Genomic DNA, 15,057 nt, shown 5'->3' on the forward strand with positions numbered 1-15,057 from the left:
CCGCCCCAGGCTGTGAACCATGTCTTCCTTGAGCTTGGAAAGGTTTGCATCACGCCCAACTCTACATGTTTCCCTTTGAAAAGCCGCTACGCCGAAACTCGTGGCTAGTTTTAGAAAGGATTTGACATTGACAATTGGATTGTCCTGAAATGCCCGGTTTTTTTTTTTCAGTGCAGAGAACTTTCAGCTGATGACACAGATCCCGCCTTCCATAAAGAGATGATTGTGTCTTCATTTTTCTAGACAGAGCCTATGTTTTGGTTTGGGGTAGAAAGGAGAGGTCACTGCTATCGAGGGAGAAAGAAGTGTTTGTTTTGGAAACAGACACACAGGACAGAGAGGATACAGTTCTTCGCCGCGTGATGTCTTAGATGCTTTGCAGCCCATGTCGTCGGGGGTGGCCGGGTCGACAGAACGTCCTCTACTGGGAGGAGGGGGAGGGTCGCAGAGAAGGAGAGTGGGCCGCCTCAGGCCAGCATCCTTCATGTCTCTCTTCCCCTTGCCCTTTGCAGGAAGATGAGGACGCTTTTGCTTCTGCTGCTGTTCATCTATGAGGCCCGGAGCCATGCGGTGTCAACGCCCAACTTCGTCCTGCTGATGGCCGACGACCTTGGCATTGGGGATCCTGGCTGCTATGGAAACAAGACCCTCAGGTTGGGTGACGTGTAAACACAGGGCTCCCTTCACAGGCTGCCGTCCTGGGATGGGCAGCGCATGTTCACAGAGCGCAGGCCACGGAGAAACGTTCAGAGCCCCCCAACGGCGCACTTTCCTGTACGACTTTACGTAGACACACACAGGCGTTAGTAGGCAGGTATGATGACTTATCTATTCGAATCACTGTTGGATGAACTCAGACGGCTCACTGGGAAGGTATTCATCATAATTCTTTCTTCCTCGCCCCTAGTCTGTGGCTTTTTTCCCATCATCATGTTTCCCTCCCTTTGGTTCGCCTCTTCTGTTTTGTCTTCTGTTTTCGGCCTCTGGCTCCGTTCCCATTGGGACCCAATCCATCCCCCCTTGTCAACCCCTCGCTGTCACCTCTGTACCCTTCCACCTCTGGGCCAGGCTGTGCTGGATTCTCATGCAGACACACCGGCCGGGGACAGATGTCCTGGGGACACGTGTCACGTTTGATGGTGTCAGAACTTTTCAAGGGCTAGGGGTGACTACAATGGTAGGGAAAACACAGTGGGAACCAGACTCGGACAGAGGAGGGTGTTTTGTTCCCCAGCCCCCCGGTGTAGGGCTCTTGGGTTTAGAATTAGTCGGTCAGGGTGCAGTGGAATATTGGTCTTAGGGGTGCACTTTCTCTATGTGATCATGGGGAAATGTTGACATAACTGTGGTTCTGTGGAGAGCTTCACCTCACACGTGATGAGCGCAAACAAAGTGAAAGGAGAGGGTGGGATTCACCAGAAGTTTCTCGGAAGAGCTACAGATAATTAGCTGAAGCTCACAGGGACATGCCGCTGAGTGCCACGGGGTCTGATTTGCGTTCACTCCACTCGCTGTAGGTCCTCCTCTTCTGTACAACATGACCGTGCGTCTCAGGACGTCTGTTTCATCGTTATGTGGCACAGCAAACAAAAATGAAGTAAATTACACTTTTGAGGAGGACCCGGCCTGCAAGAGGCAGCCGAAAGTGACGTCACTTCCAACCTGATTCTGTGTGTCAGATGTCACGTGTTATTTTTAAAATGTATGCTGACCTATGATGTTTGTTAGATTTTGTTTAAAGCACGTGCAAGGATAAGATCTGCACTCAGTGTTCTCTTAAAATTTTAATTAACCACGTATGTTTCCTTCCTCACCTTATGCTTCATTTTGTGAAAAGTTTAGATCTCACTGTTAGGCATTTCAGACACGAACCTTGTTAGTAATTTTTCTTATCGAGGTCACAATTTATTTTTTTTCATTTTAAGTATCATTTTAAAATACCATATGATATTAGCATTAGATATAATATTAGATATGATATTCCTAAACTTTAGTGAGATAATAGATAACTATTCCTACTAAGGTGTCTTAATTAAAAGATCACAGTCAAGCCTTTAAGGTTCAGTGTCTGCCAATTATCCAAAAGAAAAAAAGGGCTATAAAATCCTAAGTAAGAATTCATATCAATAATACCCTAAATCTCTCTTGTCCTCCATATTAGCATCCAGTTCTTTTATTTTTTTTTTTAATTGAAGTACAGTTGATTACAACGTTGTGTTAGTTTCAGGTGTACAGCACAGTGATTCAGTTTTCTATCAATATATATGTATATATTTATATATGTATACTATGTGTATATTTATACATACATTTATATATGTAGATATTCTTTTTTTCCGATTCTTTTCCATTTTCCATTATAGTTTATTACAAGATAAAGAATACAGTTCCCTGTGTCCTACACTAAATCCTTGTTGTTTATCTATTTTATATGTACTAGTCTGTATCTGCTAATCCCAAATTCCAATGTATCACTTCCTCCCCAGTTCTTTCTGAAGGACATTTTCCATTTTACGTTTTACAATATCACATCTCAAGATAGTCAGATTTTTCAGTGGCAATCTAGGCACTAGGGGGATTAAGTCAAATATACAGACAGCCTCAGTGTTCTCAGAATCTTGTAATTTAAGGCCAAAGCAAAGTGGAAATGTTGAGAATTAAAGGCATAAGTTAAACTAATAGATGAGCGAGCAGCTTGACATTACAGTGCAATGCCGTGATCTTCCCCTTCGAGCTCTGCATTGTTACAGGACTAGCCTGTGGGCGCTGAACCAGGGAAGCAGTGGCGTCACAACGGAACAAGATACGTGCCCCACGCCACAGGCAGAAGTCTTGGAGGGGAGGGCCGTTAGCCACTCCGTCCCTTTACAGGGAGGAAGCTGCCGTGATGGGGGATAGGGACTGACATCCTACAGATGGAACAGGCCTCTCCCGCAGGACAAGGAGGCCATGGCAGGGTGGGGGGAGTCCCATCTATGCTCAGAACTGAAGTATAGAAGGTGAGCAGCCTGGCAGAGAGGCAGGCGCTGGGGTTCCCACTGGAGGATAAGGGATCGTCACTCAGCGTGAACCCAGCCCTGAAGGAACTTCCCCTCTGAATGCCTAGGAAGTCTGGCATGATTTCCTAAGGTGATGGACCACACCAGTCCTGGATAAGAGGTGGCAGGATGGCTTGTCCTGCATAAGGCGTCATCCTAGAAGTCAGCCCATAAATGAGTGTTTCTTTAACGGAAAAACAAAAAGACACTCAGAGGGTGTGCGTGTCTCACGGCATGTCGTGTTTCCATGTTGCTGTGTCCCTTTCCCCTGGAGTCTGTGACCCCTTTGTTACCGATCCCTGGTAAATGCACCTGGAGCCCATCGTCCCTTTCCCCGGACGGTGCCGTCACCCCGTTCTCCCTGGGGCCATGTGGAAATTCGGCAGGGCCTGGTGAGAACTGGTTAGGTGCTTCTCTTTGGCTGTAGTTGGCAAGAGAAGAGTCAGGCTGCTCCCAGAGCTTTCTCGTTTGGGGCACGGAGGTGACTGGTGGGGGGCACAGGTGACGGAGGACAGAGACCTTGACCCTTGACCCTCCCGCTTCTCAGAGCAGCCCCTTGTAAGGACTTGGCTTCTCTCCTAAATCAGCAGCTCAGAGCCCCCAGGGGGGCATGGGTGGGCCCCTGGAGAGGGCAGACCTGGATGATTTCATCCTCAGTGTGGTTCTGTTGTCACTCTGAGTCTCAGTGCTGTGTCCCCTTCCTTCCCCCTGTCCCATCGCAGTTTCCCTGGATAAGTGACAAGCGACTCACTGTACAAAGCCAGAGAGAAAGCTTTCTTTTCAGGGTCACGAGGAATGACCTGAGTCTTTGTTCCAGGACTCCCAATATCGACCGCTTGGCCAGAGGGGGAGTGAAGCTCACGCAGCACCTGGCAGCATCACCCCTGTGCACACCCAGCAGGGCGGCCTTCATGACGGGCCGGTATCCCATCCGCTCAGGTACCCAACCTCCTGGTTCCGTCGCTGCGGCCCTGATCCACCTCCCAGTCCTAGGGCTTCCCCTGTCCTAATGGTGGGTTTCTCCTGGCTTAGGAATGGCATCTCGGTCCCAAGTGGGAGTTTTCGTCTTCTCCGCCTCTTCGGGAGGACTTCCCCACAGTGAGATTACGTTCGCCAAGCTCCTGAAGAATCAAGGCTATTCCACAGCTCTGATAGGTATGGGCAGCTGGGCGGAGGGGTGGGCGGTGCGAGGACCTGGGTGAGTGGGAAATTGGGGAGGGCATGAGAGCAGCCTTCTTGAAGATGAGCTGACTGATAGCGTTTGCACAACTCTAAATAGGGGAGAAATTATTTCAATGCTAAATTCGAACACCATGCGTCTATATGTGCTATTGGAATGTGTAGATGTGTGTCCTTATTTATGTTATGTGTGTGTATGTGTGTGGATGGATGATGGATGGTGAAATGGATAACTAATCATGCACACACACAGCATGCAAAACTACACACACACACACACACACACACACACACACCATACTATTGATAAAGGTTTACATTTTACGTTTCAGTACTAAAATTGCGTCTGAATTTTTCTCCGTTGACATTCCCACTGATTTTATCCCCTGGGTAGGAACGAATCCTTCTCCCCCTTCACTTGATAAACTTGGGTCTATGCAGGTCATCAGAGGAACCCTAGAACATCTCATGGGAGCAAAATGACCGGTCTCTTTCCTCCCACATTTTGTCAAACCACCATCACTTTTTCTCTTGTGTGAGGCACTCCCTAATTTAGTGATATAGTCACATTTCAATTTTTTTAATTAATTAATTAATTGTTTTTGCGGTACGCGGGCCTCTCACTGTTGTGGCCTCTCCCGTTGCGGAGCACAGGCACCGGACGCGCAGGCTCAGCGGCCATGGCTCACGGGCCCAGCCGCTCCGCGGCATGTAGGATCTGCCCGGACCGGGGCATGAACCCGTGTCCCCTGCATCGGCAGGCGGACTCTCAACCACTGCGCCACCAGGGAAGCCCTCATTTTTATTCTGTTTTATTATTTGGCCACACTGCGTGGCATGTGGGATCTTAGTTCCCCGACCAGGGCTCAAACCCGTGTCACCTGCAAGTGGGAGCGCGGAGCCTTAACCACTGGACCTCCAGGAAAGTCCCGGACAGTTCACATTTTATAAGAAGTGTTTATAGGTGTTTACAATAATTACTGAGTTATGAGTATGATTTCCTCATGCCTCAGGGGTAGTTTTTACATGTGGATTCATTTCCACTTCTAACTTTTCAGGGACAGAATCAAGTTGGTTTTAAGACTTTCCTTTTAAGGAAATGTCTTTAAAAAAAAACACATGTCCCCCAAAAACGTTGGTGTTCATCTATGTAGTTTTGTCTCCTGCCTATGAAGTATGTGAGGTGTGTGTCTTTCATTTTATTTGTATTTTTTCCAGTCACTGAATCCCCTCTTGTTTTCTCGTGGAGAGAGTGGTTCCTACCCTACCATTTTTGGAAACGGAGGTGGAAACGGTAGAATGGTTTTGGCTGATGGATATGCAGAAAGAGGCCGCTTTCCAGCGTGCGCAACTCAGAAGCTGACCTTCGTGTCGGGGTGCTCATGGGGACTAAACATGCCACCTGTTTGTTTGTCTGCTCAGGGAAGTGGCACCTTGGCACCAGCTGTCACAACAGAACGGACCTCTGCCACCACCCCTTGAGCCATGGCTTCGACTATTTCCACGGGCTGCCCGTGACCAACCTGCGGGACTGCAAGCCGGGAGAAGGCAGCGTGTTCACCAGGGCCTTAAGGCTGCTGGTCTTCCTCCCCCTGCAGGTCATCGCCATCACACTGCTGACCCTGGCCGTGCTCAGGTGCCTGGGGCTCGTCCAGGTGCCCCCCTGCATCTTCTTCTGCCTCTTCTTCCTGGCCGCCCTGGTCCTCGGCGGCCTGCTGTGCTTCCTGCATTACTTCCGGCCCCTGAACTGCTTCCTCATGAGGAACCGTGACATCACCCAGCAGCCCATGTCCTATGACAACCTCACGCAGAGGCTCACAGCGGACGCGGCCCAGTTCATACAACGGTAGGTATCGCCTCCCAGCCTGATGCTGCCTGGGACACATGTCATATGCTATTTCAGGTGTTTCCATGGAGGTGGAGGAACCGGGGTGGCCTTTTGAGCCATGTTTCCCCTTCTGTGGTTGGGAGATTTCTCCAGCTGGGCGTGTATTGGGCGGTGGGGGGAGTGGGTCGGGAATTGCCATGACTTGGGCTCCCCCCAGAGATGTTTTGCCAGTTTCCCGCACGTCCTCTGCTTATGAGGCCATGCCCCAAAAATGTCTGGGTGACAACAGGGACCTTAAGGCATCACCATGGTCTTTACTCTCAGGTGTGTGATTAAGAGAGGAAAGGTCATGTGTATTGTTTACTGTAGATGTTATACGACATAAACAACGTGAGGAGATCCGCAATATTCTGGGCACGTTTCCGGGCAGAGCAACTCTGAGAGTCAGCTGGGTGAAGCAGATGATCTCTTGGGAGTCTATTGGGGCCTCTTGAGTTCGTAGTTTTGGTGTTTGCGGTCAGCGAAGGGGGTAGCCATCCACGGAGGGCTTCACAGCAGTCTGTCTCAGGAACACTTGCTGTTAAAAACGAACAAAATTGTTTTGTTGCCTTTAAAAGTTTAGAGGATAGTCCTACAGAGAAAGGTGGGAACGCGGTGTGAAAATCAGATGTTTGGCCTTGGTGGTTACTTGCCCTGCCCACGAGAGCAGGTCTGTTCAGGCACCAGAGAGTGGAGGAAGCTGGCAACATGGCGTGATGAAGGACATAATGATAATTCGATTCTTAAGAGGAAGGGGAAGATGTTCAGCTGGCCAGCACGCTGGTGAACATCTGTGTCCATGATTTTGAACCTGGAGACACTGTGGAGCTATCAGTGCTCACGGACTTTGTGTAGGGAGGTGCTGGGGTCCTGGCTGAATCTGAACATTGCCAGTCTTACGATGAGAAATTCCTACAGAGAGTAGTTCTAAGGTAAGGCTTTGCCTTTCCCTGTTAACAAGCTCCCCTAGAGTTCTAAACTCCCGTAGAACACTCTGAGAAATACTAGAGCATCTGTGGGTTTTTGCTGTTAGAGAACGGCACCATCGCTAAGCTGCCTAGATTTTTCTAGAAGGCGGTGCTCACATGATCTAATGCAGAAGCTTCTGAACTTCGTAAGACATACATTTTACACCATCATCCAATGAGATGTCATCCACAGATGTTTAACTGAAGCAAAAGTTTCCAGAAAGGATTTATTTCTTCATAGAGTGATCCCTTCTGATACTTCCTACCTGATTCCCTTCTGTTTTATTTATTTTTTTTAAATTATCTGGTTGTGACACGAAATGAATGTCATGACTCAACAGTGGGTCCCAGTCTGCATGGCAGACAAAGCTTTTACCTCATGGGTGAGCCTTACAGTGTTTTACGAGTAAGAGCACGGCCCTTCCCAGGTACGGTGGCGCCCTGTGGATGGCAGCCCTACCCGTTTAAGCCACAATACAACCGTCTGCTGTTTGGCAAACTTGCGGAAGCAGCGGAACCCTCTCCTGTCCCTGTGCATTGACTAGCAGTCCCTCAGAAACCTGTGGGGAGGGGGTGAATAATACAGTGCTCCTGATAAAATCACAGGCTTCAGGAGTGATCCTCAACGTCCAGGGTGAGGCACATCTTGACAGCATGTGGTGTTTGGACACAGATGATTGAATCTATAGGCTATATGAATATTCATACGATTAGGAGGAATTTTATTGGGTTCCTTGGCGTACGACTTTGGGACGGGATCGAAACAAATTTGATTAGCCTACGGGTATTGAACCTCAACCAGTTCATCTTTGTTTAACTTTAATTTCATTTATTTTTTATTGAAGTGTAGTTTATTTACAATGTTGTGTTACTTTCAGGTGTACAGCAAAGTGATTCTGTTACATATACTATAGATATACTATGTATATATATAAATTCTTTTTCAGATTCTTTTCCATTATAAGTTATCACAAAATATTGAGTAGAGTTCCCTGTGCTCTACAGTAGGTCCTTGTTGTTTATTTGTTTTATGTATAGTAGTGTGTATCTGTTCACTGCAAACTCCTAATTTATCCCTCCTCCTGCCCTTTCCCCTTTGGTAACCGTAAGTCTTTTATGTCTGTGAGTCTGTTTCTGTTTTGCAAATAAGTGCATTTGTATCACTTTTTTAGGTTCCACGTAGAAGTGATGTCATACGGTATTTGTCTTACTCTGTCTGGCTCACTTCACTTAGTATGATAATCTCTAGGTCCATCCATGGTGCTGCAAATAGCATTATTTCATTCTTTTTTATGGCTGAGTAATATTCCGTTGTATATTTATACCACATCTTCTTTATCCATTCATCTATTGATGGACACTTAGGTTGCTTCCATGTCTTGGCTGTTGTAAATAGTGCTGCAGTGAACATTGGGGTGCATGTTTCTTTTCAAATTAGAGGTTTCATTTTTTCTGGATATATGCCCAGGAGTGTGATTGCTGGGTCATATGGTAGTTCTATTTTTAGCTTTTTAAGGAACCTCCATACTGTTTTCCACAGTGGCTGCATCTACTTATATTCCCACCAACAGTGCAGGAGGGTCCCCTTTTCTCCACACCCTCTCCAGCATTTATTGTTTCTAGATTTTTTGATGATGGCCATTCTGACCGGTGTGAGGTGATACCTCATTTGTAGTTTTGATTTGCATTTCTCCAATACTTAGCGGTCCAACCAGTTTATCTGGATTGTAATGGGGTTTCTGCAGTTTTCTTCCAGAACTAGATATTTAGGATGCTCTAGCAACACCATAGTGGGAGGTTATGCTTATTGAATTATTTGAAAAGGGTTTAGTCTTTAAATAGGTGATTCTAATGTAAACGACTATTGCCCACATTGGAGCAATGCATAAATTGGTCAGTATTAGGGACAGTACTACCATGTGTGTACCATGATGTCATTCACACCAAAACCTTCTCATATACATTATCTGAAGATTCAAAGATTTTAAACATCGAGGTAAAATCATCCTTGGGTAACATCGTCTTCCTGCAGGAGATATCTGATTTGCTGAATTGTTATTTTCAGGAATCTAGAGAGAATTGCCTTAATATGGTACCAAAGAATCATAACAGACTGTGACACTATCATATTTATAAAAAATTTTTTCAGGGATCTGAAGACATTTAAATGTGTATCTCTTTGACCAGAATATCCTGAGAAATTTAGGCAGGCCTGACGAGCTCTGTGAGACATGGATTCAGGGCTACTCAGAAGCAGAAGAAGGAAAACCTCATGCAAGCAATAACGGTGTTTGTGAAGTTTATTCAAATGCTCTTGAATCAAAATTTTCCGATTGAAACCAGTGCTTTATTTCAGTGTATTGATCTAAAAACCAGTTTTGGGGTACACAGCTCTCCCTGGGTTCATTTGTCAAAGGTGATAAGGAAAATGACTTAAGCTCTCATTTCTAACATTTATATTCTCTCTCTGAGCCTTGTGGATGAAATGATTTATACTCAGACGTTTGTTCTCGAGATACTAACTTGCGATGTGAAGATACAGATGACAAGGGCATAAGGGGATGATGCTTTATTGGTTTGTGACTGTCTCAGATGAAGTCTGCTGAACCAAATTTAGGTACGTGCCCCGGGATTACAAGCAGGTGTTTCCAAGTTGAGGAGAGTGACGGTGTGGAATATATGACTGTGCACTCCACGATCCCTCACCCTAATTTACTCTTTTAGGGATAGAACTTATCTCGGGAAGATGCTTCTACTATTAGAGACCTAGATAATTAGCTCAACACATGTTCTAAGCTGTACAGTAATTCGAGACAGGTCATCCTAAACACACTTTAATTAGCAAGAAATCCTTGTTGCTCTGACAGGAAAGGAATGACCTGTAGATTTCTTAGAGATACTTAATCCTCCTTATATGCCCTGAATGAAGGGCCCTTCAGTCATTCCAGCTTTCTCCCTGGTCATGACTCTCATCCATGCTTTGTAAAACAGATCCAGCTTGGGTGCCCAGCTAGGGATGTGTTCAAGTTTTAGCAGATACTGGTTAGATATACGCCAGGCACTGTGGCTATACACGTATTCTTGGTCACGTTTCATACCCGTCACCTCTTACGTGCTACAAAAGGACCCTGGAAGATGGGTGAAGAGATGTCTTCTTGTGGAGGAATTTGAGGCTCAGAACTTTGGAGTGAGAGCAAAAGCCCCACAGGGAATAGTAGATAGCGGGTTAGAACCCATATCTAACTCTCCGTGAGGGCTCTCCTGAGCGGACCATAACAAGCTTGCTGCCTTCCTTGCTGCCACATATACTCTGCAGACTTACCAGTAAGGTTCGAGTGTGGATTATTTGGAAGGAGACTAGGAAATTCAATACCCCTTCTCCAGATGGAAGCGTCCGGGTCCCATGCCCCCAAAGGAGAACACACCTGGGAATTCTCAGATAAACTCATGTTCGTAGTACAATCCTTAACCGTGGCGAGGGAGAAGTGGCTGAGTATTCCGAAAAGATAAAGGCTACGTGGTGACGGGTGAATTTAGCAAGTTAATTTTGTTCCCAAGGTAGTTTTTTAGTTCAGGTTGAACTGCATTGAAAAAGGTGCGATGTCAGCGGGTGGAAAGAGATTCACGTTTCCAATCGTCCCTCATAGAGAGAGGCAAACCCGGGTCATTTCTGCCACGGCAAGAGCCAGATTTGTTGGCCCCTTCCCTCCCTAAAGTCACTGAAACCGGCGTTTCGTTGCTAGAAAAAGCATTTCAGTTGAAAGGAACCACTGTGTGTTTCTCTGCCAGTAAAGACACCCTCACTCTGAAGAAATATTCCAAAGTGGTGACTTTATACAAACCCACATAATTTGTATAGTTTAGGGTATCCAGTTACTGGATTCATAAATGCACATGAAATCTACCAGGAGTGTTCAATTCTCCAGGTCCTGGTTTATGGGAGTTGCATTGACATTACACACAGACACACAGACACACACACACACACACGTGTGTGTGTGTGTGTTTGTAGCTTTAAAGCCTATAATCAAAAGTGAAATCAATGCTAAGCATTTTCAGGTAAGCTCATTTTCAGATATTTCTTGTGCTTCGTGGCAGTGTCCTTTAGGGTCTACCAGAAAACAAATCCAAAAGCTGGAGATGACATAGAGTTCTGCTTTCATCAGATTCCCCAGAGTTGTAAGATCCCCTTTTTCTAACTTTACCAAACCCTGATCCCTGGCCTCTCCCCACAGGGAAGCCACGTGACATCAGAATTATGGGGAGTATGAGTGACTGCGGGCAGTAACATCCACAGGGAAATGTCCTGCCCTTGGTGGGGAGTCATGGGGAAGAGCCCCCCCACCCCAGACCTTTTCTGTAGTCCGCAGTTTTCTAGTAAATAAATACGCCTTTGTACACGCATCGCTTGTGTCATGGTAACGCCCTCAGACCTGTGACAGCTGATAAATGTATCATCGGATATCTGACCTTTTATCCTGTCCTAGTGCTGTCAGCGTTCTGCACACTCAGGGTCCCGAGATGCGTTTGCAGGGCACCTCCAGCCTAGCCTCGCACCTTGCCAGCGGGGCTGTGGTCTCAGTGGCCGTGATGAATAGCTGTGATTGGACACAAAGCTTCTTTGGAGCAAAGGGATCATTTCATTAGTTTAAGCCAGAAAAGAATAGGGGCGCCATTGACTTTAGTTCTTGGTGAGAAAAGTAAATCAGATGAAAGGGCAACACACAGGGAGACGCGCACGTACAGACACGTTCAAAAGTGAAAAGGTTAAATAATCAAAGAATTGTCTTGTTCAGTAAGGGTAGATGCTACTTGATTGGTTTCCGTTTTTTTTTTTTTTCTTTTTAATATTTATTTATTTATTAGGCTGCGCCAGGTCTTAGTTGCAGCATGTGGGCTCTTAGTTGCGGCATGTATGTGGGATCTGGTGCCGTGACCAGGGATCAAACCTGGGCCCCCTGCATTGGGAACACGGAGTTTTAACCCCTGGACGACCAGGGAAGTCCCTTGGTTCGTCTTCTGCCTTTCCTCGGGCAGCAGGACATGAATTTAGGAACGGGGAGTGGTTCTTTGGACGCGCCCCTCCTTCCAGGCTGAGCAAAGCTGCAGGCAGAATGCGGTCCTGGAGGATGCTTGTTTGTAGCCATCCTGGGTCCAGGCCCACGGCATTCCTACCTGAACGGGGTCTGGATAAAGCGCGCTCGGACCCTCCCTTTTTCATCAAACCCCCAGATCTCTTTGGTGCCCCAGGATTATGACCCAAACGGGAATCAGGAGGTGTGAGCTTTGGTACGTCAGGCGTTAAGGCGCAAATACGCCGAGGCCCCGGCTGGCAAGGAAATGCGTGCTGGGCGGGATGAGGCTTGGGGCCCGAGGGAGCTGGATTTGGTGCAGCCCATTCGGATGGCTGACTCCTGAGAGCTCCCGCGAACTGCTGTCCCGAAGGAGCGCGGGTGGTACTCCCAGCATCCCAACATTCCAGAGAAATCAGAAATACCGATTTGCGTATGTGCGGGGGACTATTTCGGGGGATTTTTTAAAGTTGGACATTTCTCGAGTTTTAAAAATATTGGCCTGTTTTTTTAGCATTTGGTCCTGATGTTGAGTGAATTGCTGTGTGCTCCACGTCTTAGAAGGGATCCCCATTATACTCACGTCCCTGGTTCCCTCTGGCAAAGCGTGAGGGTGGTCTGCTCACATCCTGCATGTGCTTCTTTCGTGGCTCCAGGCTGGGAGGGAACCTGTAGAATAGATGACCTATCTTTATATCGGGCATCCACCTACCGACAGAGGTATCCCAGACAGGGCAGATTTCCTGGGATGGGGAAACACAGGCAGTCTTGTTTGTTTCCCTTGGAGGGTCCATTCAAGGGGGCACACCCCCATGCTGTTGTACCCCCATCCTTTTAGGGCACTCCTGAGCACTTGGCATGATTACTCAGCCATACTTCCTCTACCTGCTTCCAGGACAAGTCACGATGACCCCTTCGGCGAGGCAGTCCCCACTCATCACCCACCTGCATTGTCCCCAGAGATAGTCTATGAGGATCCTTGTGTCCACTTAACTGGGCGGGGGGCCTTCTCCCGAGAGGAAGGGGCTCCGTCTAGAAAGCTGAGAGTGGACAGGGCCTCTCGTCAGTTTGTCGTGAGCCTGTCGTCTTTGCCAGGGACCAAGCATAGACTTGAAGGAGGGGGACACGAGGAGGAAGAAGACAAGAAACAGAAACAGAAGCAGAAGGAGAAGAAGAAGCAGAAGGAGAAGAAGCAGAAACAGAAGTGGAAGCAAAAACAGAAGAAGCAGCAGAAACTGAAGAAGCAGCAGAAGCAGAAACAGAAGTAGTTTGGAAATCCATCTTCCTCCCTAGTGTCAAATCTCCTATTACAACGATTTCCATAGCTTCTTCTTTCCTACTACCTGAAGCATAAAGAAATTTGACTTTTTTTCCTACAGATGTTCAATACCTCCGGGTTAGGATACTTAACGAACGAACGCCAGGTAATTTAAAGCCGGAAGCATCAAAGAATCTTCCCACCACCTGTTCCGGAATGGGGCGTGTGGCTGACCTCAAGCCCTTTGTTTGAAGTCCAGCTGTGCGTGGCGGGTTGAGCCCGATGATGGATGGTGTCTCCAGTCGGGCGTCCTCGCTGTACCCCATTGTGGGTACAAAGCCATATAATCTATAGGACTCACAGGCAAGGCTGTCTGTGAAGGATCGTCTCACAGAGAGAGCCCGTCATGAAGCTTCAGAGATGAGGCCATCGTGGGGAAGCAGGGGTGCTTGTGGGGAAGCAGGGGTGCTTGTCAGAGCTGGGGGGATGCCAGCATGACTAAAGTCAGGGCAGCATCTCAAATCTCGTTACACAAACCGACTTTCACACCTGGGTATCTATTTCTTTTCCCTCTGTGTTTGTGGGGGGAAAGGTGGCTTTCATGGTTTTCCTGTCTTCGTTTTTATATTGAAGATAGATCTCCGTTTTTCTGTGGTTTTGAAAGTAGCATGTGCTACTTTAAAAAATCAAAGCAGTATAAAAATATAAAGAAGTAGAAAGTTAAAATTGTTCCCAGGTTTTCCCCCGTCCCAACTAATCGTCATCCTATTAGTGGTATCTTTCAGTTAGCGGTAAAAATCCATATAGTGGGGTTTTTGTTTTAAAAAATGTATTCTGAAGCGTTCAGTAAATCGTTGGGGACCACATGCCGTAGAAAGTGTGCTTTTAAAAGCTCACCAGGTAAGGACACAGGTTACGTCTCTGCCATCGTCCACTGCTGTATCTGAATAGCACCCAGGGGACAGTGGCTCAGACACTGATGCATTTATGGAAAGCGCACGGCAGGACTTCTGGAATCTCTCTCTCTCCAGGAGTGAGTCCTGACCCCTACCAGGTTGAGATTCACTCTCCTTCTCTGTATCCATCCTCTGATGCGCTCCATCGTGGAACTTAAAGCAGCTGAGACCAATTATTGATGGTCTTGTCTGAACTGTGGGCTGCTGATGGCAGGAGCCGGTCCAGCTTAGCTTTATATTTTTAGTGCACGGAGTCACATGGGCAGAATAGATGTGAAAGGCCTGGATGGATGAAGGGAACAGCCAGGCATGTCCATCTCTGTGCGTACAGAGTGGTGGTCACACGGACTCCGGCCGGGTGACTGTTGACAGCGCTACCTGGTTTATGCCTTCGTCTAATCACCAGCATCTGAGGGATCTCAGGAGGAATGCACAGACGTCCCTAGTTGCATTCCTGTCATTCCCGACGCTGACTCAAATGGGGACACTCGGCGAATAATCAAGGTCAGACTTTGAGAAGAGGAACACGGTATGCAAGACCGTGGCAGACAGAAAAAATAATAATAATAATGTCATAGCCGTCTTCTTGCCTAGGTTTCACTCACGCGTGGACAGGATGTAAATCTTTTTGACTCTGAGACTGGAGTGATTGCAGGTTGCCGGGAAGGTGCAGAGCTGCCTTCTGTATTGGTAACAAATAGAGGGAAGGCATGTAGCAG

At 47.2% G+C, this 15,057-nt stretch overlaps 1 protein-coding gene across 5 annotated transcripts in view; it reads left to right on the top strand.

The window, feature by feature from the left end:
- The window catches only part of LOC309978871 (steryl-sulfatase-like), a 180,278-nt gene that overhangs the window by 93,158 nt on the left and 72,063 nt on the right, over window positions 1–15,057 (top strand). For 4 of the 5 annotated variants that reach the window (XM_082865523.1, XM_082865519.1, XM_082865521.1 and 1 more), the window contains 4 exons: window positions 513–653; window positions 3,856–3,977; window positions 4,071–4,193; window positions 5,640–6,063. In XM_082865523.1, coding sequence (XP_082721649.1) covers window positions 517–653; window positions 3,856–3,977; window positions 4,071–4,193; window positions 5,640–6,063 — 806 coding nt within the window. In that variant the 5' untranslated portion in view covers window positions 513–516. Of the gene's footprint in view, window positions 1–512; window positions 654–719; window positions 874–3,855; window positions 3,978–4,070; window positions 4,194–5,639; window positions 6,064–15,057 lie in introns of those variants that run through there. The other variant, XM_082865522.1, reaches the window with a different exon arrangement.

The sequence above is a fragment of the Leucopleurus acutus genome (assembly GCF_964270905.1).
Source record: "Leucopleurus acutus genome assembly, chromosome: Y".
Classification (NCBI taxonomy): domain Eukaryota; kingdom Metazoa; phylum Chordata; class Mammalia; order Artiodactyla; family Delphinidae; genus Leucopleurus; species Leucopleurus acutus.